The sequence below is a fragment of the Mytilus trossulus genome, chromosome 2 (assembly GCF_036588685.1).
Source record: "Mytilus trossulus isolate FHL-02 chromosome 2, PNRI_Mtr1.1.1.hap1, whole genome shotgun sequence".
Lineage (NCBI taxonomy): Eukaryota > Metazoa > Mollusca > Bivalvia > Mytilida > Mytilidae > Mytilus > Mytilus trossulus.
Window position 1 is genome coordinate 39,387,059 of NC_086374.1, and position 27,433 is coordinate 39,414,491.

Below are 27,433 nucleotides of genomic sequence, written 5' to 3' on the forward strand. Positions count from 1 at the left end.
CCCTGTACTGTTATAAAACACTTTTTAAATTCCATTCGTCCGAATAAAGGAATAGTAGTATACCGCTTGCCCATTGTCATAAATCGATTAAGCGAAAACAAATCTGGGACAAACACCAAAACCGAGGCAAACACATCAACTATAAGAGTAAACAAAGGAATAACAGAACTGAACTGATAAAAACACCAACATACTACATACGTGCATAGAAACGGACTATTTGATAACAACTGACATATATCTGACTTCGTACAGGACATTTTAAGAAAATGTATGGTTTGAACTTGGTAAAATGGCTATTCAAACCTCCCTCTTATATGGCAATGTTAAAAATACCACTAAAATGATAACATTACGTTACTGTCATATAGTACAAATAAAAGCAAGAACACTCAGGACAGAGAAATACATAATATAATAGTACACTACAATATTCCAACCATTGAATGACTATGGACAAATTTTCATTTATTTACGACAGTACATCAGTACAATACAATATAATTATAAAGTTCATATAGTGTGAACATGCACGAGTATACCGTATAAACTAGAAGATGTACCTCATACGATGGGACAGAGGGTATGGTATGTTCCTATTGAGAAATAGACAATTGGTAGTTGGGAAGTTAAAATCGTTCCATTTGTTATAATTAATGACTTTCGAACAGCGGTGTACTATTGTTGCCTTTATTTGTCATAATTTTTAGTGTGGAGTCGACCATCTGTGTCAATATTGAGGAAAAGATAAATGTATGAATATGTACAAATTGGAATACCGCCTGTCCATTTATATATCAATCCTACAAACTCAACAAATATGTTGTCGATCAAAAAGCCTAGCATCTTGATAATATCATCTTTAGTATATACTCTGATAGAATCAGCATGCACGAATTTCAAATGTAAGAAGACCGCAAGCGATAGGAATTATGGTGTCACTACTTGTGAAGTTTGTATTCCCCGATGGTATCACCAGCCCAGTTGTCAGCAATTTTGTGTTGACATGAGTTATCATTGATAGGGTCATAGTTATTCATTAAATGTTTACAAAACTTTACTTTTTTGAAAAACTAAGGCACTTTTTACCCCAGGAATAGATTACCTGTGCAGTATTTAGCAAAACTTTAAGGAAGTTTTGGTCATGAATGCTCTTCAACTTCGTACTTTATTTAGCATTTTAATTTATTTTTCGAACGTCACTGATTAGTCGTTTTTAGACGAAACGCGCGTCTGATGTAAATACAAAATTTCAAATCTGGTATCTATGATGAGTTCATTTATCGTTTTCAGTTTTTTTGTATCAATTTAAATGTATGTGTAATCACTGCATATGCATTTAAATCTCTGACGACGTCATTTAATGTGAATTTGAGTTTCAGGAATTCAGAATAGATGCTCATTCAAGTTCAACACGTAGGCACGGCATGTCAACTGTTGATCTTACAGAAGTGAAACCAGTCAAATAAAGTGTAACTGGAATTATTATAAAGCATAAAATATAATTTTGATGCAATTACCCTGGACGAAACAACAACGAAAACCCTAATAGTTGATCGACATAAACCGATATTATCACAGGGATCATAAACTATGGCTTTTGAATACAAAGCTGATGCAAGTTAATTCAATAAGTTTTATTTGTAGTGAATGACAAGAAGTAAGTGTAAGAACATTGATAAAAGGCTTACTTCTTTAAGATAAATATAAATAAGTATTGCCTTCTGTATTTTAGTTGTATATAAGTACATTTTGTTCTGCGACATCCACAAAGTATCTTAACTAGAGCTAGAAGTCAGTAATAAGTCAAAATGGCGATATTTACAGGAGATGAAGTCAATATTTACATATGCCAAGGTTTGTCGTAAGATTATAAACTCTAAAGCTGAAAAGTTGAATATTTTTTTCTTTCATGAAATCAAAGACTCATGGCATTCAAAAGTTCCAATAAAAATGCACGACCGGCTTTCGTTTCAAACAAATTTTTATTCGGTCTGACAATTATCGTCAAAAATCAAACATTTATTTTTCAGTTTGTGATCTTATCTTCCAGACACACTTTTACATTTGTCAAACTAGATGTCAGGGAGAAATTTCAAACTCGAGAAGACTGGCATTATAAGTTTAGACGCCAAACAACTCTTAAATATTTGCGTTATTTGTATTATATGTAGTTAATAAAAAAATGTTAAAGGATAAGGGAATAAATGTAATTTATTATTAGAAACATGTAATTATAGCTGAAATGGGTAAAAATGTAACAAGAATGTTTCTTTAATAAGAATTGTATTAATTCAGGTTTGACTGATCACTATCCTGAATCATGTCTATTCTCTATCATCCTCGAAGTGCATGGAATCGGTAGTGTTGTCTCTTATCCATCATCAAATCTGAAAAATAAATAATAAAATGTTTTATAAACTTACAAGTGAGGAATATGACAGTAGTTGTCCATTCGTTTGGTGTGTTTTATCATTTGATTTTGCTATTTGATTAGGGACTTTCCGTTTTGAATTTTCATCGGAGTTCAGTATTTTTGTGATTTTACTTTTACATCATTATAACATAAAACATGAACATCTTGATAATTCAATTTAGATATAATATAGTCTATCATATCTAAGTTTGAAATGGATAAATAGTTTCACCCACAAAAGAAAAGCAAAGACATGAAATACTAAGTACTACGTCTTGTATATTACAATATGTCACCTCAGGAAATCACAAACTCAGCTAAGTATTAACTTATTTGAGCCCACATAGATATTGCATTAATTTGAATAATTATAGATCAATCTTTATGTTTCCTTAACTGTTAATATACACAACTATTATCATTCTTTAGAGTAGATACGATTCGACAATCTTAAGATTATTTCCCGTTTTATTTTTTATTATTGTTTAAAGCGTGTTTTATAGTCTTTCATAACTCTTTATAAAGTGGCGCTAGTAATTAACTTGTGTTTACTATGCTTTATATGTTATATATATTCACTGATATGCAAACGTCACAAGGATGCCATCTATAAGTTTAACCATTACAAACAAAATTTGAAAGCAAAGCTCCATTTTGAAGAAACAAAACCAACTTATATATCTTCAATGTTTCCAATTTTCAAATAGGAAAGACCCTTGTTCTTAACAGTGACATTTTCCTATTACCTTGATCTTACATAGCCAGTAAAGGATACTCCCTAACTTTGTTTTTCCATACTTCCTGTCTTTAATACTTATTAATTACTTAGTGATATTTCCCCAAGAGAAAAATTTCAGTTAAGTTACCGTTACTTAACACGAAAAGCGATACATCCAATAATTGGTCTCCATCTAATACAGTAATAATAATTAACGTTTGTCTAACTTACTTCAGAGGTTTCGTATGGCAACATTTAATTTCTTAATTAATAGACCATTTGCAGAATACCTATGGGAAATTGTGCAAAATACCTGCTCCTAAAATAGCATGCCGACATCTCCTCTATAAACGTTAGTTCTGTAGTAAATACAGAAAACATTAAGCAAACATATTTCAACACGGAAAGGGAATGAATTTACATGAAATTACAATTAAAAAAATAATATTGATAATCAAGACTATTTAAATTGTCTTGTTTCATTGGATAATAAATCAAGAGGAGGCAGTCTTGTGTGAAAATGTAAAGTATCATAAGATAACAGACCATCCCGTATGTAGCGAGTACCATGGACGTAGTCACATCGATTTTCCACGGACAGTATGTTCAATTTTCAAAGTAGAAACTTAAAAGCATTAAAAGGGTAAACACGCAATGGTTTCTTTATGTAATGTAATGGAAGGAATTGCATTTTTTTTCGACCGACAGAAGAATCCAATTTTATCCTAAATTTGAGTGTGTTCTTCTTATAGAAGAACAAACTTAAAAAGCAGTTCAGAAGACATAACTTATATTCAATTCTATATTATATAAACCCCATAAAGAATCTCATATCTGTAAGTTTCTAGAGAAATAGCCCTGCAAATCATTTCCTGTACTAGTCATATGATAATATGATATTGAAATTAGATGAAGTGGACTTAAAAGCAGTAGGATTCTTCCTCTATTTATATAAGTTAGATAGTAAGTTCATACAATGTACTATCGTCTAAAAACAACGACAAATGACGAATCAAAAACTATAATTCTTTACCCTTGTTTCTCTGAAGATTATCGGTATACATTTTTTAATATCTACAGTGACCTAAGTTACAATTTTTTCAAGTGCAATGTTAACTGAAAATACATTCTCAATGAAATCAACAAATATATGAATATTTTTTTTCGATGAAAATATGTTAATTTCAGAAAGCATTTCTATATATCTTTAAAAAAAATAATAGATTTTTCGTCAGTCATACATTTTGTTTTATTTGAGATGAGCTAATTTAATTTTAAAAGATATTGGTAAAGTTCGAAAGTCGTTCATTTGTTGCCTGTGTGAAATTTTTTCTTGTTCTCCTTCGAAACAATAATGGAACGAAATATTGACGCTACGTCAATATGTATAATATAGCAACTCAAAAAACAACACACAAAAATAACTCTTGAAGTCAACAAACAGTCTTCAACAAACAGACAATTGTCTATACACTATGCCAAGAAGAGGTGTGAATAAATTTAACCGATACTTTTAACAGAAAATTCCTTAAATGTATATTTCAGTGATATACAATAATCGACCTTTCTAACTAATGTACAATACCGTGTATTAAATGTATTTACTTGTTTGCAATTATGAATTAGCATTTCAGAGTCTTTCATGTCACTAATAAGCAACTTAAGTGTTCAGTTGTTTATCCTTATTAAGTAATGAAATACATTTGAAGGTTGAAATTGGAGAATAAAAGATTAACTTTGGATAAGCTACTCCTTCGATGGACACAAAAGGAAAAAAGACTGTCAAACAAGACAGAATGAATTGACGAACGTTGTGAACTCTTTCTCAGGATCTAAACTTGAATGTCAGGTTAATAAACATTTCAATAGGTTAAATCGTTAAATATATTGGGCGTGAACATTGGCTGTTGATGTAGCGTAATCTTAATGTTGATTTCTGATTCCCGGAAAACTGTTCGGAATGTATAATCACTCTTGCATTGTAAAGAGATAACTCGAAGATCAAACAGTGATTGTCATCAAACGATCCCAGAGAGGTGTCGACTTGTTTAATGCAAATGGTATATACTTATTGTAGAGTCGTGGGAGAACAGGAATTACAATCACAATAAAATGTTCATGTATAGGTGCAAATATCAATTTTCTTTGATTTACTTTACATCTGTAAAACACGGAATTTTATTTAATATTGCTTGTTCTTACAAGTCATTTAAATCATTTGACTTTTTATTATTAGTTTAGCTACACCTGAGATCAATATTTCAAACAGCAGCAACACTACTGATTAACAATAAAAAGAAATAGAACGGACAATAAATTGCAAAAACAACCAAAGGAGAAATATGATTTAAAATACAATTGCGTTTTTCAATATTGTAAAGTGCGCGATTTATAGAAAAAACAAATGTGTATAATAATTTAACGTAATCACTTTTCTGTTGATGATATCAAAATTTAAATACATTTTGTATAAGCACTTCTACTACAAAAGTAATATTTAAACTAGAAAATTCTTGCGTTTAAGTTAGTACATTGTCCACTTATTTGTTTTTCTCCATTTGAGATTCTTTGAAGTTGACTCCGTTTACATACTTGAAACTCAATATATATATGTGGTCGATTTCTATCGACGAAAAACTAGTTTTATCAATTTTTTGACCCACTAAGAATGTCACTTAATCTATTTCCTTTCTTCATTTTAGAAATTATATTATTTATTTTTGACAGTAGTTGATATTTTAGTTCATCTCATGAATAATTAAAAAGTTTGATATGATTGCCAACGAACCACTAACAATCCGTGTCCAAATGACGTGCATGTAAGTAACTATAGATCACCAAGCGGACTACAATAAGGAGCAAAACCCATACCGTATGGTCGTCTATTTAAGACACCGACATGCCAAAATGTGAAACAATTTACTTTGATCTAAAAGAATATCAATAACTTTTCTTGGGGGTAAGAATACCCACCGTCGTTCTTTTATTTTTTGTCATTATATGAACAAAATATATATAAAAAAGGTATATACGAGTCTAAATTGAAAACTACGTTCAAACCTATGACTGCGTTGGATAAAAACCACAGTTTTTATACGTGTGCATGTCAAACAAATTTCGTTGTAGAAGGGTCTAAAAACAGCACAAACAACATTTTCCAAAAGACCAAAAGAGTGAAAAAGTATATTTAAACAAAACGCATTTGACTAACAGGTCGAATAAAGGTATATATATATATATATATATATATATCGGTGTGTGTGTAAGTGTGTTTGTGGTCTTCATGTCTGTACAGATCAACATAACGTTAACATTGTATTTATCCAGTGTCGCTCCATTCGTATATTTACTGTATGGAAACGTGTTTGAATTGCGTTTGTTTTATATCATATAATATGCGTGTTCAAAGATCTGAGGCTGGTCTTTGTTCAGATCCCCTTTCTATGCATTCTGAACTGAATGAGAGGAAATTCCTATTGACGAACACGATAAGAAAAAGATCAATTAAACTGGTGCGAACTATTTTTTTTAGGATAACGTGATCATTAAATTGTTAAAATATCTGGTTAATTAAGAAATTTAACAAGAACTTTTATGGTAGGAAGGAAATGAGCTTCAACGTTGAAACATGAAACTATGAGCACACAGTTCTGCCTTTCTAAAGAAAGACTCCTTTCAATGTTTCAGTTGATAATTATCAATTTTCAGTAATTTGCCATATATATAGAAAAAAATCGACAAAAAAAATATACTGACTATTAAAGGTGCATAGGGAACGTGTGTGTGTATAGTAACATTACAATAAATATAACATGTGGTATGAGTGCCAATTAGATAACTCTCCATTCACGTCACAATGTGTTAACCATTATAGGTTAGAGTACGGCCTTCAACACGGAGCTTTGACTCACATTTAACAGCAAGATATAAAATCCCCAAAATAACTAGAGTAAAACCATTCAAACCGGAAAAGCAACGGTCTACCCTCTATATGAAAAAATATAGTAATACTACAAAATTGTTTTACAGGAAACAACTAAAATTGCTCTTTTTGTTTTTTTAAGTGAAATGATAGCATTATACGCTACTTGTATAGCCTTGGTTTTTTTTTAATTTGAGTAGTTGTAAAATTATAATCGATATCGTCTGTGCAGAGAAGGTACCGCACATTCTCTTATAAAGAACTTTATTAATTTACGCATCTTTTCTTTGAACAGCCCAACGATTATGAACTGTTAAGCTGTGAAAATTTTACGGAATAAAATAGCTTTCAAAATCAAAAGAACAATATTCTAATGAAATTCAAAACCTTTCAAAATAAATTATACGCCTATTTCTCATAAGTTCAAATCTATTTTATAACTAATCATTGCTTAAATACTTTTATTTTTTCACTTTACATAATAATTCTTCCCACTACTTGAACTGAAACATAACAGGTACGTTCATTCAAATGTTCTCTTGCGTCTTGTTATTAAAGAGGGAATTATAAGAAAATAATGTTTTTCGTCGTCAGCTTAGCTTGACATATAGTTTCATACTTTTGTGGTAAAGATATATAATTCCATATCATTAGCTGCCTTTATACTTAACAGTGGGATTCAAGTTCACTTATCCAATTATATCAAATTATCTGACGCCATTTGAGAAAACTGCGAATACCTGAATGGTTGAAATTTTTCTCTTCATTGTCTGTCACTTTGTAATATTTCGCGTCACAAAGTGCGGACGGAAAACGACAACGGCGTTAATTTTCCTCTCAGATCGAACCTCCCTGAAGACACTGGTGTCATACAAACGTCCATAATGCGCTTTATATTGACAAAGTTTCTTTAATCAGTAGTAATATCCATTTGTGAAGGGTTTAATTTGTATTGCAACAAATGGAGAAAGCCATTAATTCCTAATAGGAGATGATAGAAACTGTCTTTAACAAAAATATCGACATCAATTGGAGATATGACTCTTACACTATTTGTGGATTTACAGGTCGATCTTTAAGCTTCTCACGACGACATCTTTATTTTATCCTTCGTCACCGTAGATTACGATCCCATCCTTCAAGACGTAATCTTTATTTTATTCAAAGTCTGTTGTAGAGCAAAGGTTGTGTCTTTAGACAAATGTATTTTTTACTTCTTGGCTATTTGTTGATTAAATGTGGTTATATCACTTTCACAAATAGATCTTTATATTATTGTTCTTGATTAAAACGAAATGAAACGTAGGTATTGTGATAGACAGTTTCATCTTGAGGTCATTTTTCATTTGTGTATCTCATACTTAATATCTTTCTGTCATTGTGATGTTGATAACGATATTGGACCCATGTGAATGGATGTAAAGCTTTTAGCATTTGTCATTTTTAACGTTGATAAAAATCAGTTCTTTCTATAAACCAGGTTGATAAATCGTAAATAAAAGAAAACCACGAAAAATTATGTAACACAAAGAGATTATTCTATTCTAGAAAACTAGACGTCTTTCCAAAACATCGTCACTAAAATAAGTACATGTTGCTTAACTTTGAGCAGGAGTAATCAGCAAATTGCATTTTAAATTGGTAAGATATGACTATAAATTCATTTATCTGTTTCTGCTATAAGACATTAGTACAAATTAAAACAATAACTAACAGAGATTCTCTGATATTGTCACAGGCATCACCAAGGTGATTTGTAGGCGAAATTGATGAACAAAATGAACAAAGAAAAAAGGTACCTACACAAAAGTACGTGTACACCTTTGCATATTAAATATGCATAGCTCTATTAGCTTGAAAAACTCTCACGCATAAACATGTGAAGAGAACGCATAATGAAACAATTGTGCATTCCTTAATCACGCAGCGTTCTGTTTTCTTTTTGCATGTCAGACTTACAAGTCGCACCGATATAAGAATTAATCCATACATAAGTTGGAAATCACTAATTTTGCATTTTACCTGCTAGGTAGGAAACTTATGCGAATATCTGTCATATCGAATATAAGTAGATGCAAAGTTTGACAATACTTAAAAACATGGTGCAGTATTAAACTTGCAGTGATGTTAGAATTTTTGTTCCATGTGGAAGAGCAACAATAAAAGGTCTGTTCCGAATGCCTTTTCTTGTGAGTCAGCGTGATTTAGTGTCATGAATTAATATTCGTTATCCTTTCTACAATTTACGGTCTTATTTTTAAAAGGTATAAAATGAAAAATGTTTTTTTTAATTTACAATATAAAAACAAGTAAAATGATCATACTGTACATGACATTCATCGTTTACTTGCCATGTAACGCCGGTCTTTCCTGATATATCTCTACAAACCAATATATTTGCTACATATCATTTGAAATAGACACTTATCTTGATATACCTTCTTTTAAAACGGTCAAACTCAAAAATGGGAATCTTATGATGTGTAAATACTAACTGATATTTGAGGAGCTATATGATGAAAGGAACCTAAAAAGAATATGGTTTACTTTGCGGGAATTGGACCTTTCATAATATATAAATTTATCTGTATCAAATTATCTTTTCAAAGAGGGGCAACATATATACAAGTGGGATATTCAAACTCACAGATAAAAATGCCAACGCCATGGCTGAAACAGAAAGAAACAAACAGAGAAAACATAGTACACAAGACACACAAAATATAACACTAAAGAATAAGCAACACAATCCCAACCAAAAACTGGGGGTGATCTTAGGTGCTCCGGAAAGGTAAACAGATTGCAACGTATTACTACTAAAATTGAGAATGGAAATGGGGAATGTGTCAAAGAGACAACAACCTGACCATAGAAAAGACAACAGCAGAAGGTCACAAATAGGTCTTCAATGCAACGGGAATTTCCCGCACCCGGAGGCGTCCTTCAGCTGGCCCCTTAACAAATATATATACTAGTTCAGTGAAAATGAACGCAATACTAAACTCCAAATTATACACAAGAACAAAAACTAAAAATAATACAAGACTTACAAAGGCCATAGGCTCCTAACTTAGGACAGGCGCAAAAAAGCGGCCGGGTTAAAAACATGTTTAAGAGATCTCAACCCTCCCCTATAGCTCTAGCCAATATAGAAAAGTGAACGCATAACAATACGCACATTGAAATTCAGTTGAAGAGAAGTCCGAGTACTGTTTGTATTACTTACCTCTGGCTTTAGCATTGGACATCTTCATTGATTGGCCTATTACTCTTCTTATAAGTGATTCATATCGTGGATCTGGTAAAGTAAGTAGAGAAATCATCCTTTTGTCTCGGGACTGCATGGAACTTGAAGGGATATCCCCAATGCTTTCTTCGTTGAAAAGATCGCTATCACCAGAACTAATGTATTCACCTTTTGGTATTCTTTTACCACGCAGGGCAAAATAAGGACTTTGTCGTAACTGCCTTGGGAAAAGTGAAGTACGACCTTTATACGGTACCGACAGAAGTGAATTTTCACTTTGAATGTCATTTAAAGTCCTGTAATTAGTCCGTTTAGATCTCCCGTCGGCTATAATATCAAGATCATCTATTCTTCCACTATCTTCTCCCTGGAAATAAATCAATGGATAACTTATGATTCAAAAGGCTGAGCGATTTGTCTCAATTTAACTAGTTTCTAACGAAAAAAATACTTACTTCTTGTGAGGAGTGAATTAACAGAATTTAAAAGTAGAGAAACAATACAATACTTGCAAACTAGAATATGGTTGCGAAGGAAAGTTCTTTCAAAGTTTGTACGAAACCAATAGTTTTCGCCCTCAACTTTTCTCCTTTAAAATTTTTAACCGTCAGTATAACATTTGGTATACAAGATGACTCGTTGCATATTTGGCTGTATTCTCTTTTCCCTTCCCAAGTACGTTCAGACACAATTTTCAGTGTTTATAGTTTAATAGGTCTAGTCTAAAGAGCTTACATTTTAATTCTAAAACCAAGTTGAAACAAGTAAAACTGCGTGCTACTGCTCACTGATGATACCCCTGCCGCAAGTGGATAATTTTAAAAGTGTAAACATATGCAAGTGTTCGGTAACATGGAAGTTGTCGAGTGATGAATCTGAAAACGCATTACACGGTATTGCAGACTTATTAAACCCTGAAACCAAATTTCAGAAATCCTTGTATTGTGGTACCTGAGAAAAATGTGACGAAAATTTTCAACTTGGTTATCATGTGTAAAATAATACATGTGTTCGGTTAACAGGAAGTTGTCGAGTGATGAATCTGAAAACGCAACACACGGCACAGCAGACTTATATAAACGTTGAAACCAAATTTCAGAAATCCTTGTATTGAAGTTCCTGAGAAAATGCGACGAAAAATATTCGTGAGACTGTCGGACTGATAGACGGACTGACGGACAGACAGAGGTAAAACAGTATACCCCCTTTTTTCAAAGCGGGGGTATAAAAAAATGGACAAAGTACAAAGAAAAGCATGGATTTAAGTATTACAACATGCAGCAAAAAAATGTGTTCACAGACGGGGTAACGACAATTGCGGGTTTTATTTATTCGATTTAAATCAATGGAGGAGAAATACATGTACTGGCTTATATGCTTTCTTAACTGGAATAGAGACACTTGCATGCTTTATGTATTCCCATATTGAGTAAGGGCAAATATGCACTTGCAATTATATTTTACCACGTATCAATCGCTTCGCAAAACCCTATAAAAGATGTCATTAAAGAATGTTTCGTTAAGGACTTTTCAATATAAATGCACAAAACATGGTCCATTTTAATAGAAGGATGAATAATTATCAAATGCAAAATATATATCCATTGTTATTTCTCATTATTTTCTATTACATAAAAGCGACCTAAACGATTTAAAGCAAATATATTTACTCCCTCTATCTAACCATATTTATATTTGATACTTTATATCTAAAAATGTCAATACAAAAAGAATAGATTTGAGGTATGTACAATAAATAGATAAAACTTTTCTTGTTTTAAAAAGAGTTTCGAGTGTAAAAATTAAACTGTTATATTTTGAAAAGAGTTCATGGTATTTAATGAATTCTAGTAATTTTGAAATTGAAGTGGAGTCTAAACATTATCCAATTAGATCTATTCAAATGTTCAGATATATTGGTATCATAAACTTAGACTGCCACTTTAAGTTAGAAATAACCCAATACTCACTAAATTAACGGGAAATTATCAACTTATTTAAGCATTAACAAATCAAACATACTTCAGAAGCTTCAAACATATTCTGGATTAAACTATAAAATTGTCAATGAAATCTATTTATTTTAAGATATTTTTGTAAAATGCAGTCAGCTGATGTTCAGTTACACAACAGTACTTTACAATTTAAGCATTTAATAAAACACCACTTTTTTCACAAATATACACCCATTTTTACATTAGCATGTATTATGATGAGCAATGTTTAAATACGGAACAAAAGCAATATTACATCCTAGCTTTCATATTATTAACAGCAATAAGGCAAATGTGTGTTGAAAACAGGTATTTAAAAGCAAAACGGTAAATTAGTAGGTAATACAAAAGTATCCTTACACCCACTTAATCGAGGTAATCATATAAAACTGCAGCATTCTTATGTACTTTTCTGATAAGTATATTATTTCAAAATTAGTACTATTCTGCCCATTTAGAAAAAGAAAAAAAAACCACCAAAAATAAACAACAGCAGATAGAAAAGTGATATTGCACGATTATTTAAAAAGAATATCTGACAGAATCAAAACAACCAATCAAACGAATTGCTGCCCTTCTTTAACTTATAGAATAATTTAAGTCTGTGTATTGAGTCGAAACGAAGGTAAATGGACATAAGAATAATATAATTCTTGGACTTCGTTCTCAGTCTATATACTTCTTTTAGGTCGCTATATATCTTCGACGCCTACCTCATGCAAAGGCAATAATTGTATAGTATTATACATACATATATTACACTTTCATGCTTTTCGTTTCGAGTGTTCCTGGTTCAAATAAACTATAAATTTGCATTTGACATGAGAGATGAATACGATATTTGTTGATTTTACATTGATAAATACTTTGTAGAGTCAAAGTAAGCAGTATGGGTAAGCTGTGAGACTATCATCCAAACGATACTAAAAATGGTGGTTAGATTTCATTGCATATTTGTATTTTGTTCGGTGTGAGCCCAGGCTCCGTGTTGAAGGCCGTACATTGACCTATAATGGTTTACTTTTTTATAAATTGTTATTTTGATGGAGAGTTGTCTCATTGGCACTCACACCACATCTTCCTATATCTATTTGGAAAACTTCATAGCTAATCTTAAAACAGTCAATGACTATTTACAATATGTTAGAACGATTCTACCCAAACAAACGAGTTAAAAATATATATACGCAAACAGCCGGTATGGAGAAAACACACAGAAATTATGCAAAACATGTTTAACAGCGCCTTATTCATCTCGGAAAAAACATTACGACGAGAATAAAATGGAAAACACTAGCACAATATAACAAATAAAGACATCTAGAAGTCAATACGTGCTAAACAAATGAATGAAGTATTTGAATTCGTAATACAGAATCTCTATATGCACATGTCAAACCCTAAAGCAAGGTTAAATCATCAAACAGAATCAACAATACTCTGTTGTCATTTTTATAGATTGATCAAGCTCTAAACCGCTCCGAGTCTAGAGATGTAAATATGTTTAACAACACAACCAAAACATATTTCTAGAGAAAAAGAAATATGAAATATTTATTCCTGTAATTGGGGGCTCGTCAAAATGACTAAATCTCCTAACATTAAGATCACCACTGGTCTATCGCTTCCTAACGAGTGGATTACATGTCATGATCAAACGCGATATTGAATATTACCCCAAACTAAATTCAGAAAATACAAATGAAAATAAAAAGTAGATTTCAAAAACTGACCATATGTCTGTTTATGTGTTTCATAAGTGTTTCTCGTTTCTCGTTTTTATATAGATTATACCGTTGGTTTTCCCGTTTGAATAGTTTTACACTAGTATTTTTTATGGCTCTTTATAGCTTGCTGTTCGGTGTGAGCTAAGTCTTCGTGTTGAAGGTCGTATCTTGACCTATAATGATTTACTTGTGTAGATTGTTATTTGGATGGAGAGTTGTCTCATTGGCACTCATACCACATCCTCCTATATCTATAAGAAAACTGATATAAACCAGTAATATCTTAAGCCCAAATCAAAAACAAATCATGATAGCTTCGTATTAAACACACACGTGTATCATGTGTATGTTTCCTTGGATTTGTATTTATGAAGTTAGTAAGGATATATATAAAAAGAAGATGTGGTATGATTGCAAATGAGACAACTATCCACAAAAGACCAAAATGACACAAATACAGTATAAGAAATAGATCATTAATCATGATAATAGAATAAGTAGACAGCTCTCTCACAAGCAAAAAATCCCTTACTGTAAACATATAAGGGCATACACTACAGACACGGGGACACATTCTACCGAATCCACATAGCACGAGTAACAAACCCTGCAGAAAATATAAAAAAGAAGATGTGGTATGAGTATAGTTTCCCGGATTTTTAAGTCACCATTTCAGGTCCAAATGCACTAGTTTTACTCAGGTTATTCATTCGCTTCTTAACATTGAGAAACAGTTACAATATAATGGAATTATACTGCCTCGTATTTCAAACACATTAACGCGTCAATGCATGGTCACATATACATTCACTATTTTCAATACATATTTCATTTTGATTTACGAATTAGTTTATTATTATCCACTAAAGTGAATTTTGAATTTACATTTTAAATTTGTTGACGTAAGTCTTTTGTGGTTGATGCACATATGTACAAGGAAACAAGACATAGAAAATCAAATGAAATAGAATGTCATTCACTACAGTGATTTTATTATTTGTTTTTGTTCTTCGTCATCTAAGGTACATTGCATTCCAATAACATGTCTGTAAAAAAGTTTTTTCTAGCAAAGCTGGTGAATATGAAAAGTTTAGTAAGATTAGACAAAAAAGGATTTCCTTAAATGAATCAGAAATAACGCACTTCAAAGTAAAAATAATTAAGTTTTCGACCACAATACATTATTATGTCCATTAACTAACATTTAAAAATAGAAACTTCTTAGAAATATAGTCATGCTTTAAGTTGTATAAAACAAGGAGAAACTATATAATAAGCAAATAAAGGACTTAAAGACATGTTTTTGTAAGGTCTCTGCCCTGGGTTGTTTTCTAAGAAACAAAACAAAATAAGCAAGAGCACGTTTCACCATGACGATTAATGACTCATCTACGGTGGAGCCATATCGACGAGCATCTGCAGACATAAAATTTCTTATCTTTTTCCATTTTTTAAACGTAATTCCTAAACAAGACCCGTCAGTCTACTCCCAAAATATGTCTTCATGAATTAGGATAAAAACTAGTTTGTTTTCCAATTATTGTCACGTTTAAGTAACAGTTACTGTCGTTTTTCCTGGAAACCAGACTATCGACCACAATATCAATTAGGCTACATAACTAAAAATTAAAGCAATTTGACATTTTCGGGATATTTCAGTCATTTTTTTCTATTCTTTTGTTAAATATTCCAAATTAAACAACGGTAGGTTTATCTATAGAAAAAGGTTTTCTTAAAAAAAACATTACTGAAGACGACAGACTATCGAATTCATGTTATGTCAAACGCTCACACGACCTTAGAAGGCTACGAAAAGCAATAAATAATAGCTTGTTGATATAAAATAAAGTATTTTAGAAATGCATTTGCAGTTAAGACAAGTTTGAAAATTCCAAGAGTTTAAATCAGCAAATCGATAAAAAAAAAAAAGACACACAATTTCGTATGGCACAACAAAAGGAAAAAACAATGGACATAGATATTCATGAAATGTTGCTTTTTAGTAAAAATTATGAGTTGAAGAATACATCATGAAAAAAATTCGCAATACGTACAGCCACTGTTGTCAGAGACAAAGAAAATAGTCATTGAATGTTTAGTCATAGAACATTTAAACATTTAAATATTCATACACTTGTAATACTATTTCAGTAACAGTAATTTATTAATATTCTTTTACAAAACACATCGTTGTCCATATAATCATACAAGTGAGAGGTTTAGCTAGCTATTAAACCAGGTTTAATCTACAATGTTTTACTTAAGAAAATGCCTGTACCAAGTCATGCATAGGCTAGTTGTTCATTCGTTTGGTGTATTTGAGCTTTTGCTTTTGCAATTTGATAAGTGATTTTCCGTTTTAAATTTTCCTTGGAGTTCAGTATTTTTGTGATTTTCCTGTTTTCCCAAAGTGATCACAATGTAATAGCATTGTCACATGTGTATTAAAATATTTACCTTTTCTACTGCTACTCGTTCGTAACTAAAATATTTGTGTATTTAGAGTGGTCTTTTTTAATTTTATTTCAGTTTCCCCTTAACCTGTATGTTAGTAACCCGAAAAGATATTTTAAAGTTAAACGCGTAACTACGGGGCGCCGAATGGGACTCTTGTGGTTTTGTACAAAATTCAATTCTGTCATAACAAAATCATTTTTGTCTTACAAAACTATGTGATACAGACTTCTTTTATGAGAACTTCAATTTTGTGATGACAAAATTCGTTTTTGTAGACAGAAAATACAAATGAAAATAAAAAGTAGATTTCAAAAACTGACCATATGTCTGTTTATGTGTTTCATAAGTGTTTCTCGTTTCTCGTTTTTATATAGATTATACCGTTGGTTTTCCCGTTTGAATAGTTTTACACTAGTATTTTTTATGGCTCTTTATAGCTTGCTGTTCGGTGTGAGCTAAGTCTTCGTGTTGAAGGTCGTATCTTGACCTATAATGATTTACTTGTGTAGATTGTTATTTGGATGGAGAGTTGTCTCATTGGCACTCATACCACATCCTCCTATATCTATAAGAAAACTGATATAAACCAGTAATATCTTAAGCCCAAATCAAAAACAAATCATGATAGCTTCGTATTAAACACACACGTGTATCATGTGTATGTTTCCTTGGATTTGTATTTATGAAGTTAGTAAGGATATATATAAAAAGAAGATGTGGTATGATTGCAAATGAGACAACTATCCACAAAAGACCAAAATGACACAAATACAGTATAAGAAATAGATCATTAATCATGATAATAGAATAAGTAGACAGCTCTCTCACAAGCAAAAAATCCCTAACTGTAAACATATAAGGGCATACACTACAGACACGGGGACACATTCTACCGAATCCACATAGCACGAGTAACAAACCCTGCAGAAAATATAAAAAAGAAGATGTGGTATGAGTATATTTTCCCGGATTTTTAAGTCACCATTTCAGGTCCAAATGCACTAGTTTTACTCAGGTTATTCATTCGCTTCTTAACATTGAGAAACAGTTACAATATAATGGAATTATACTGCCTCGTATTTCAAACACATTAACGCGTCAATGCATGGTCACATATACATTCACTATTTTCAAATAACTTCAATTTTGTGATGACAAAATTCGTTTTTGTAGACAAAGTTCGATTGTGTGATGACAAACTTCATTTTTGTAGACAAAATTCATTTTTGTCATGACAAAAGTCAATTTTGTCAAAAAGGTATGCAAATATAAACTTATTTGCATACAAATTTGACTTTTGTCACCTGATATGGAAATTTAAACACAAAAGTCAATTGTGTGAGACAAAATTGAGTTTTGTGAGACAAAATTCAATTTTGTCAATTTTGTCTCACAAAAGTCGATTTAGTGAAGACAAAATTCAATTTTGTGCGACGAAATTCATTTTTGTGACAACAAAATTCACTTTTGTGATACTAAATTGACAAAACTGAATTTTGTGTCAATTTTGTGAGACAAAATTCAATTTTGTCAATTTTGTCTCACAAAAGTCAATTTTGTGACGAAAAAAATCACTTTTGTGACGACAAAATTCACTTTTGTGACGACAAAATTCATTTTTGTGGCGACAAAATTCATTTTTGTGAGACAAAATTGACTTTTGTGAGACAAAATTGACTTTTGTGATACAAAATTGACCTTTGTGAGACAAAATTTACAAAATTGAATTTTGTCTCAATTTTGTGAGACAAAATTCAATTGTGTCTCACAAAAGTCAATTTTGTCTCACAAAAGTCAATTTTGTCTCACAAAAGTCGATTGTGTATGCAAATTAGTTCACAGAATCCAAACTAAACTAATTTGCATACAAAATTGACTTTTGTCGCCCAATTTTCAAATTAGGTAACAAAAGTCAAGTCTGTGAAACAAAAATGAATTTTATCATAACGAAAGTGACTCTTGTCCACTGAAAGATAATTTTGTATGACAAAATTTTAAATTTGTAGTATGTTACAAATTTTGTTAAACTGAACTGATTTTTGTTGATCAAAAGTCACTTTTGTCCGTACAAAATTGAATTTCGTGTACAAAACCACAAGAGTCCCATTCGGCGCCCCGTAGAAACAACCAGTGATGATTTTGAACTATTTCGAAGACTCTGAAACGAAGTATCCATAACTACATAATTCTATGCATTCACCCCTAAATATCTATCTTGTTTTCTTTAAAATGTCACAATAAACGTAGGATTATAGGTAAGGGGATCTGAATCATTTTCTTAATATTTGTTCATTCTAAAATGCCGGGGTGAGGGGATCACTAGGGGGACTCATCGTATATATCATTCAATTTATCATCTTGGTTGATGACAATAATATATATGTTTTGCTGTGACATATAAGCAAATTAAAGATAACTTTAACATTTTAAATGGTAGGGCTTAGGTATGATCCATGTAACTCGTCCTATCTATCATTCAATCCATATATGTTTCGACGTTTAATTTCAGGTATACCTGCATTACGAAGTCCAACCATAGTCTCCTCAAATCGACACCAACTATGTTTAGTTCATAGATTAGAACAAATTGACGTTTTGTTTTTGATTGTTTTTCGCTATACTTTTTAGCGTAAATAGACTTCACAAAAAATCATCTTAGTGCTAATTAGATTAAATTTTAAAAATAGAAATGCAAAATAGAAAAATCAAATATTATTCCTATATCACATTCACACTGCTTCAGCACTTACACAATCTAAATAACATGTGTTATTGAATCATGGGTGAAATCATTACGATTAGTTGATTGACGACAACCGTCCTTTATTGTTCATAAATCCCACTGTAGTTGGATTTCTCGACGTTTAGTCGGAAAAATCGAAACAACACTTTAATTCTTTTGAAGCCCTTTTTCTTGATTTACCTTCTGGAACGCTCACACTGAAAAGTCTGCGCGCCAAGGACGTATAAATAGTTGAACACTTTATGACCTTTATGCCAACAAAGGAGACGCTATAGAGTATATCTGAACAAGAATATGAATATAGCCAAACAAAAAGTTGTCGTTCAGTAACCTTCCGTCGTTTTCATATATTTTTTACCTAATGAAATAATATTCCGTGTACTTTTACTCAATATCTTTCTTTAATTAAAAAAAATGATGATTAACGTAAAATATGACGGGACATTGGATATATGATATTTAGCATTTGATAAAACTTCTGAAAGAATTTGGTGTGGTATAACACAATGAAATAATTATAGAGTTGAATTAGTAGCTTTATGATACAAACGTCTTGTATGAATAATTTATGATATCAATACAATGTAGATTCGTTTATATCTAAGACTCTCTAATATAGATGCATATTGATTCAAAGAATCGTAACAGGTCAACAGTAATATCATAGCATCTTTAAACTATCGAGAATGCCGTACCATTTACCTATTTACAACAACTGTAGCAAAACGATCATGCATATTCAGGACGAAAACACATTTTCAATAATGCAATTGATATAGTCAGAAAACTTATACGACCTGAATAATAAAGGGCAAGAAATCATCAATTGTCGTCAGTTTTTGCACTGACATTATATGGAGTGTTTAACTCGGATAAAGAATTTCTTTTCTGAATTGACGTGGCTGCGTATTTGTAAATCCCGCACAATCAAACGAAGAAGTAAAGAAGACCTTAATTATTTCTATAATCCACTCAAACATTGTGTTCCCTCAAAATCACATTTTAGCATTATAAACGTATGATATAAGATACACGGACTGTTCAAAAGACATTACGTAATAAAGTGTTTTTTGGGTTCATTTCAGATTAATTTTTTATCGTCTTATTGTTTTAAAGATCTCTTAAACAGCCAAAATTACTAGCATCTTAGTTGGAAGAGCTTCACTCATTATAAAATACCAGCAGCAACTTAAACCAAAATATAGTTTGCCATTGGGTGTCATGCAGTAAAATTTTATTAATCCAAACGTATTTGAAAACATTACTTTTAAGTTATCTATGAAACATATTGTAGGTTTTTTGCATTGATCGTAAATTTATAAAATGTTTTGAAATCGTCTAAACATAAGAATGTAAGGTATGCTTGCCAATGAGACACTTATCTACAAGAGACAAATGCCGTAATTCTGTTAGCAATATACAGTTCAGCGTACAGTTCTTATACCTTATAGTTCTCTATAACAGACCTCGATTTAAATAATGTTATACGAGAAAAGATTCATGTTTGTTTCATTTCTTTAAAAAATGCTATTTATGATAGGTTCGTCGGTCATCTTATGTATACATACATTGTAAAATTGAGAATGGAAATGGGGAATGTGTCAAAGAGACAACAACCCGACCAAATAAAAAAAACAACAGCAGATTGTGACTAGCACTGTTCTCGCCACGTTATTGCTAGATATGTACAAGGCGCTTATAAAAAAATCAATCAAACAATCTAATATTCATGTTAATTTTTTTGAAAATACAAAAATTACGGGAAAGAAAAAAAAAATGCTTAAAGGGAAATCTAAAATAAAAAGGTCCAAATGAAATTCTATATCTCCTTCCAAATCTGAGTATTTGTCTCTATAATTACACATTGCTAAGTGGTGGTGGTGCTTTATTCTTTAGTTTTCTATGTTGTGTCATGTCTATGTTGTGTTGTTTATGCTTTAGTTTTCTATGTTGTGTCATGTCTATGTTGTGTTGTTTATTCTTTAGTTTTCTATGTTGTGTCATGTGTACTATTGTTTTTCTGTTTGTCTTTTTCATTTTTAGCCATGGCGTTGTCAGTTTGTTTTAAATTTACGAGTTTGACTGTCCCTTTGGTATCTTTGGTCCCTCTTTTACAATTGTCTATATAAATCGGCATGAAATTCGAGTGTTGGCGTTAGTTACATGTACCACCTGCATAACATAAATAGAAAATAGTATATGGCTTTTCAATATCACACCTCAATCAACCCGAGGCACCATTATAATCCCAAAAACTCTCACGTTTCTAAGGATTATATTGTTAAGAGGGTTGATATGATAGTATTAAAAAATGCAACATCATATTGAACATATATGTGCAACCATAACAGTCTTGATCACAAACATGTTTATAATGGTTTAATGTTTTAATTATCGCTTAAAATTTCACTCAAAATTGATCGTAGAACATCCTTCTTGCTACTTGCAAGGTTCATCATACGTTTTACTATTTGTTCTTTTTGGTTTTATCTGTTCTTCAATGTTTGAATTAGGTTTTGAATTTTCAAAGATTTTGGCCTCGATAGATTAATTACCGAAAGCACATCTGATGCAGCTTACTTGGTACTATGACACAGTAGTCTCAGTTTGTGTCTTTTGTTATACTTTTTGTTTTGTGTCTCATACCGATCTTTTGAGTTAAGTAATTTTCAGCTGATTATCACAGTCTGCAATTTTGTTGTGTTGTAACACCAAGGTCCCAAGGAAGTGGAGGATTGAAACATTTTACATGTGTCTGTCTCAAGATAGGCAGTGGTTATCATTTTTGTATAAATTATACCGTTAGTTTTCCAGTTTGAATAGTTTCGCATATTTAAGGTGGTACCCAACACTACAGGGAGATAACTCTGTAAAATCACCTAAACGTTTTAATTACGTTGTGTTGTAAAGGGAATTTTAAGCTTGTCTATGATCAAAATTGGTATTTGTCAAACTGCTATATAACCAGTGTAATTTTTCTGACAAAACAGTTTGTTCAAAATTTTTGAAATTTTTATATTTTTGTTAAAGGGTCAAAGTAAATACATTGTCAAAATTTAATGAAAATTAAACGAGCCAAATTAATTTTAGTGAAAGTGTTGGGTACCACCTTAACTGACTATGATGTATGCTTTTTACAATGGTGAATGCCGTACGGTTGCCCATAATTGCTTACATTCAATTCATTTGGAACGCTGGAAGAGAAATATAATCCAAAATCATACTCGTTGTATAGAAATATTTTATTAGGTAAAACACTGCATGGTTGTTGATATATATATATATATATATATATAAGAAATGAAGTTATAGAGGACTTGGTGCACTTGGAGAAAAAGTTTATGTCCTACCGTATATGTATACATTGTTAATATCTTCCGTTTTTAAGTTCATTTTAGTTCGCAGTGGAATCTAAAAAAAAACTTTTACACAGAAACAAAAAATACATATTTTCTTTTATTATCTGTTATTATACTCCCTTAATTGTGTATCAATTATTTATATGTATCATAATCTCATTCATCTGAATGCGAATATGTGTATAATACTATTATAAATTTATAAAGCATATAATTATTATGTGTACTTACCTGATCGGATGAAAAGAGATCTTTTGATGATACTTGACAGACAAAAACTATGATGAATGTCAATAGTAAAGTACACGTGTCCTTTATTTGCATTATAATTCCACAGGCAGAACAAATATACAACAGAATCAACCAAAATACGATGACTTTGTTTACACACACCAACAATTTATTCTGCTAAGCTTTCTTCTTATATATAACACTGTTTAAGAAAGAAAAAAATGATGACTACACATACTTTGAAAATTCATTAAATTGAATTGAAAATTTGCAAAATATCATGCTTTTTCCTTTTTAAATAAAGTTTAATAATATCCGGGGCACCTGATGTCTCTCCCAGTTTTTGGTGGGGTTTATGATGCTCAATCTCTATTTTTCTATGTTGTGTTTTGTGTTCTGTTGTTTGTCTGTTGGTTTTCGCCTTAACATTTTTAATCTATTTTTATCTTTCAAATACTTGTATTTTTCGATTTTTAAATTGCTGTTACCTATTCAAGTTACTTTACTGAACGTAAATCATATAAAATTTCCAAGTGAATTTGCAACATAACTGCGAAAAGCTTGATCTATTTTCTGCACTCTAAAATTACAAATCACATTTGCCAGTTTTATTGCGTTTTTATAACTTATTTAATTCTGTTTCATTGAATACATAAATAGTGCAAATATTAAAATACATGCATTAAATAAATAGATGTTCATCAACATATCACTATATATACTCCAGAGTAGTGCGAGTATGCTTAATTTTATAGAAAGTTTAATTTTGTTGTTGGTTTTTCTCACAATATATATATATATCTGTTCCCAATATTGATAATCTATTTATATAGCATGTATCATTATGTTTGAATACGATTTTGTTGATAAATTTTCATTAAGATATGATTTTAAAAAGATAGACATATTATATATTGAATTCATAATATTTTCAATAATTTAAAAATGAATATCTATCAAATCCTTTAAATACTCATTAAACAGAAAAGATTTATATGGTATATGCTCGTATTTATGGTGAAAGATTATTAAGAAAGGCTACGATTTCCTACATCCTTTTTTGATCTCCAGTTTAAAAGAAGGCCGTACTGCCAATAGCTTATGATACAATGGTGAAAGTTTATTAAGAAAGGCCAACAGTTGAACTTTCCTACAACATTTTTTGATCTACGGTTTAAATGGAAGGTCGTATTGTCAATAGCTTAAGTTACAAGTGTTCTCTTTTCACCAACAGCTTTAGATTAACTGATATCTCATTTCTCGTGTGATTTTGAACCTGTCTTTAGTTTGTCTCGTTTGTGATTCGTTCTGTGACTTGATATCTGATCTTTCATAACACTTGGTTTAGAATCGAATATCGGTGGGTGATACGCATGTTTTATGTTGGAACGTTTAGATAAAGACTTAGTTTGATACGAACATTTTTTTTATTCGAGCATCACTGATGAGTCTTTTGTAAACGAAACGCGCGTTTTGCGCAAATACAAAATTTCAATCCTGGTATCTATAATGAGTTTATATTTGAAAATTACAAATGAACATAAAGTATTTCATATCGCCAAAAAAACATCCAATTCGCCTGATAGAAATTATGTTGCAGTTCAAAAGATTGGTAGTTTGTGTCTTCAATCTTTTTTTAAGCTGGTTGTTTGACCCCATTTCTTGGAGATACTGTCACAAACTTGTCGTTCATTAAAATAAGCTCTAAATACAATTCTAATGAAATAAATTTTATATAGTACTACGTTTCTAAAAGAAGGAAAAAAAAGAAATTTAAGGAAAAGAAATATATGATGATAAAAGCTACGTCTTAATGATCTTTGAATTATTTATAAGAAATTTAAAAACTGTAAAAAGTTTTACTAGAACAGTCGATAATTTGGTTAAAATATTTTATAGTATGAATATCAAATTTAAATGCTTTCAGGAAAATGAGTATATCGGAAATACAACAGCTTTAAGTCCGTGTTCGTTAAAAGGAATAAATATGAAAAACGTATATTCACAATCTATTGGTACTTAATTCTAAAATTATAATACACATTTAACTATTGTTCTGCATAACTTGTTATAGTTATTTATCCACTTAGTACAATCTGTATAACTAAAAACAAATCCTAATTTTCCTACAGTCGTCTTACCTTTCTGTCACGAGATCAAGATCCAAACTGAAACAATGTTATTTTCAAAAGATCAAACCACAACTTTCGACTGTTTTTATAACCTTATTATTTAGTATGGGAAATGATATTACAATGAAAATGCATTAGTTTAATATGACACCCACTTTATAAAAGAAAGTTTTGATCTACTCTTAAAAAAGTTTACAACGACTAAACCAAAATAAAAGAAATGGCAATTACTTTTTATTTTTCAACTTATGAAATTATGACAAATTCTATAATTTATTTAGTTTGAAGCGGACAAGGTGTTAAAGAAAAATATATATAAAATGTTCGTTTTAGTCTAATAAAATTTAAGATAAAATTAGAAGAATTTACCCGTTCACAGTTATCAAAATTCCATTGTTTTCCTTCGAAATATTCCTATCCTCTTCTAACTCCAAAAAGTTTCTTAAGTAAATTTTCAAATAATGATTATAACATATTATAGAGCCGTCATTAACAATTCGCCAACCTGTCGTGGGTTGAAAGGCAAATATTGCTTTCCAATGTACTCGTTTTACAACCCGAAAACTCGATATGATTGGATAGTAATATAAGTCATAAATATTCATGATATAGGCTATCAGTGACATCAATCACCACAAATCATCGTCATGTCGATGCTTGTAAAACTGATTGATTTTTTTCTTATTCCAGTAAATGGTCTGATGTCGGAGTTGGGAGTTGACAATCCTGTCGCTATCAAATCGATTCCGGTGTTTCAAATATAAATGCAGTTTTCACGAGTTAATTTAATTATGCATAATAATGTAAAATTACCCAGTATTCAAAACTCTTATTAACTATCTTTAAGACGTCTATTTATAACAATATTTTATGCATCATTATATATAATTCGCTACATATCTTTATGAGACACTTATACATGGGGGTTTGCGAGGGCGATGCGATTTTAAAAAATAGAATCGACTGATGTCAATGACAATAAATATTTTTCTTATCAATATCATATATTTGACTTTAAAAAGTATTTTTTTTAAATCACATTCGTTTATTGAAATATGTATTGACATCACCTTAAATTTAGTTTTGAAACACAGTTCATCATTACTGAATAATTACTTAAATTTCAATGTTGCAATGAGACCAAGGCCGTAACTACTCTTGAGGCAATTGCCTCACTAAAATTTAGACACTTATTATTTTTTTTTATACATATATATAAATATAATAGTCATTTGTTGTTCTGTCTCAACCTTAATTTCTATAACTTGTCATCATTCCTTTTAAACTATTCTTCCTGGATATAAATCAGCATCTGAACATGTTTCTCGATTACACTAACCTAGAAACGATAATTATTATGGATCTTTTGTTAAAAACAGGCTCTTGCAGAAAAGGCAAAAAGCGATATTTAACCTTAAAAATTGAAAGAATATTCCATATTCCAATTTGATATTATTGAGGAATAGTAGAACCTTTAACACAGGATTTTGTCTTTACTTATTCTGTACTACGGAATTTCGTTTTTTATATTCGGGGTTTCAGATTTCGGACACCCCAACCCCTACCCCCTAAATTTAAAGATTCTGGAACTAAAATACCACCAACTATTTCCAGAAATAATTTGAAATTACGGAACTACATGTAAGCGTCAAAAACTCCATTCCAATTCCCCTGTACTCATATCATATATACTTACTCTATAGATAGAATCATATACATGTATCTTATCTCATTCTATCACTAGTTTGTCTACTCTTTGTCAGCATAAAAGCGAGTCTAATATTTTGTAACTGCGACTGTATGATGGTGCTTACAGGAAAGCTTAGTTCCCTTTTGCCAACAAAACTGTTACTACCGATGCTGCAACCGAATTGCTGATGGAGAAGAAATTTGAAGAAGACATTGATCATTGTGTTAATGATAATGTGCTACGTGTAGAAACACAGACTGCCCTGAAATGACTGAAAACTTGGAAAAGAGCATGCATGAGTGGCGAGAGATTGTGCGGTCTTGCCATGCTCCATGTTCATCGCGATAAGCATATCAGCACACCAAATTATGATTCTGAAACGATTTGACTGAACCGGCCATAGAAAAATTTGGCAAACTCTACTGAATCGATGTTTGTTCTACGTTCTAGCAGCAATAAAAAAAAAAACCAAATAGAATGCAACTAATGTCAAATTCAAGCCATTTCCTCTCTTTTTAGATTATTGCAGTTTATTTTCTCATGATTTTATTTCTTCAAAAATAAACCAAATATATTGATTACTTAAGAAGACAAAAAACCGTTTAATGTTTTTCAATTAAAAAACACTTATAAATGTAAAGGTAAATTATATATGCTTTCGAACAAGTTGAAAATGGTAATTCTTTTTTATAAGTATATTGAGAAATTTCAAATCAAATGACACAAACCGAAATAATTTCAAACATGCTCATTATTTCATGACATTGACAAGACTCTCATTAGGAGCCGGATGCATG

At 31.0% G+C, this 27,433-nt stretch overlaps 1 protein-coding gene across 1 annotated transcript; it reads right to left on the reverse strand.

Moving 5' to 3' along the window:
* Window positions 1-1,618: 1,618 nt before the first annotated feature.
* On the reverse strand, window positions 1,619-25,491 carry LOC134707186 (uncharacterized). The gene is made up of 4 exons (XM_063566756.1): window positions 25,316-25,491; window positions 22,815-23,016; window positions 10,283-10,670; window positions 1,619-2,390 (listed from the first exon to the last, which is right to left on the reverse strand). The coding sequence occupies exons 2-4, from the start codon at window positions 22,905-22,907 to the stop codon at window positions 2,338-2,340; spliced, it is 534 nt and encodes a 177-aa protein (XP_063422826.1). The 5' UTR covers window positions 22,908-23,016; window positions 25,316-25,491; the 3' UTR covers window positions 1,619-2,337.
* Window positions 25,492-27,433: the final 1,942 nt, after the last annotated feature.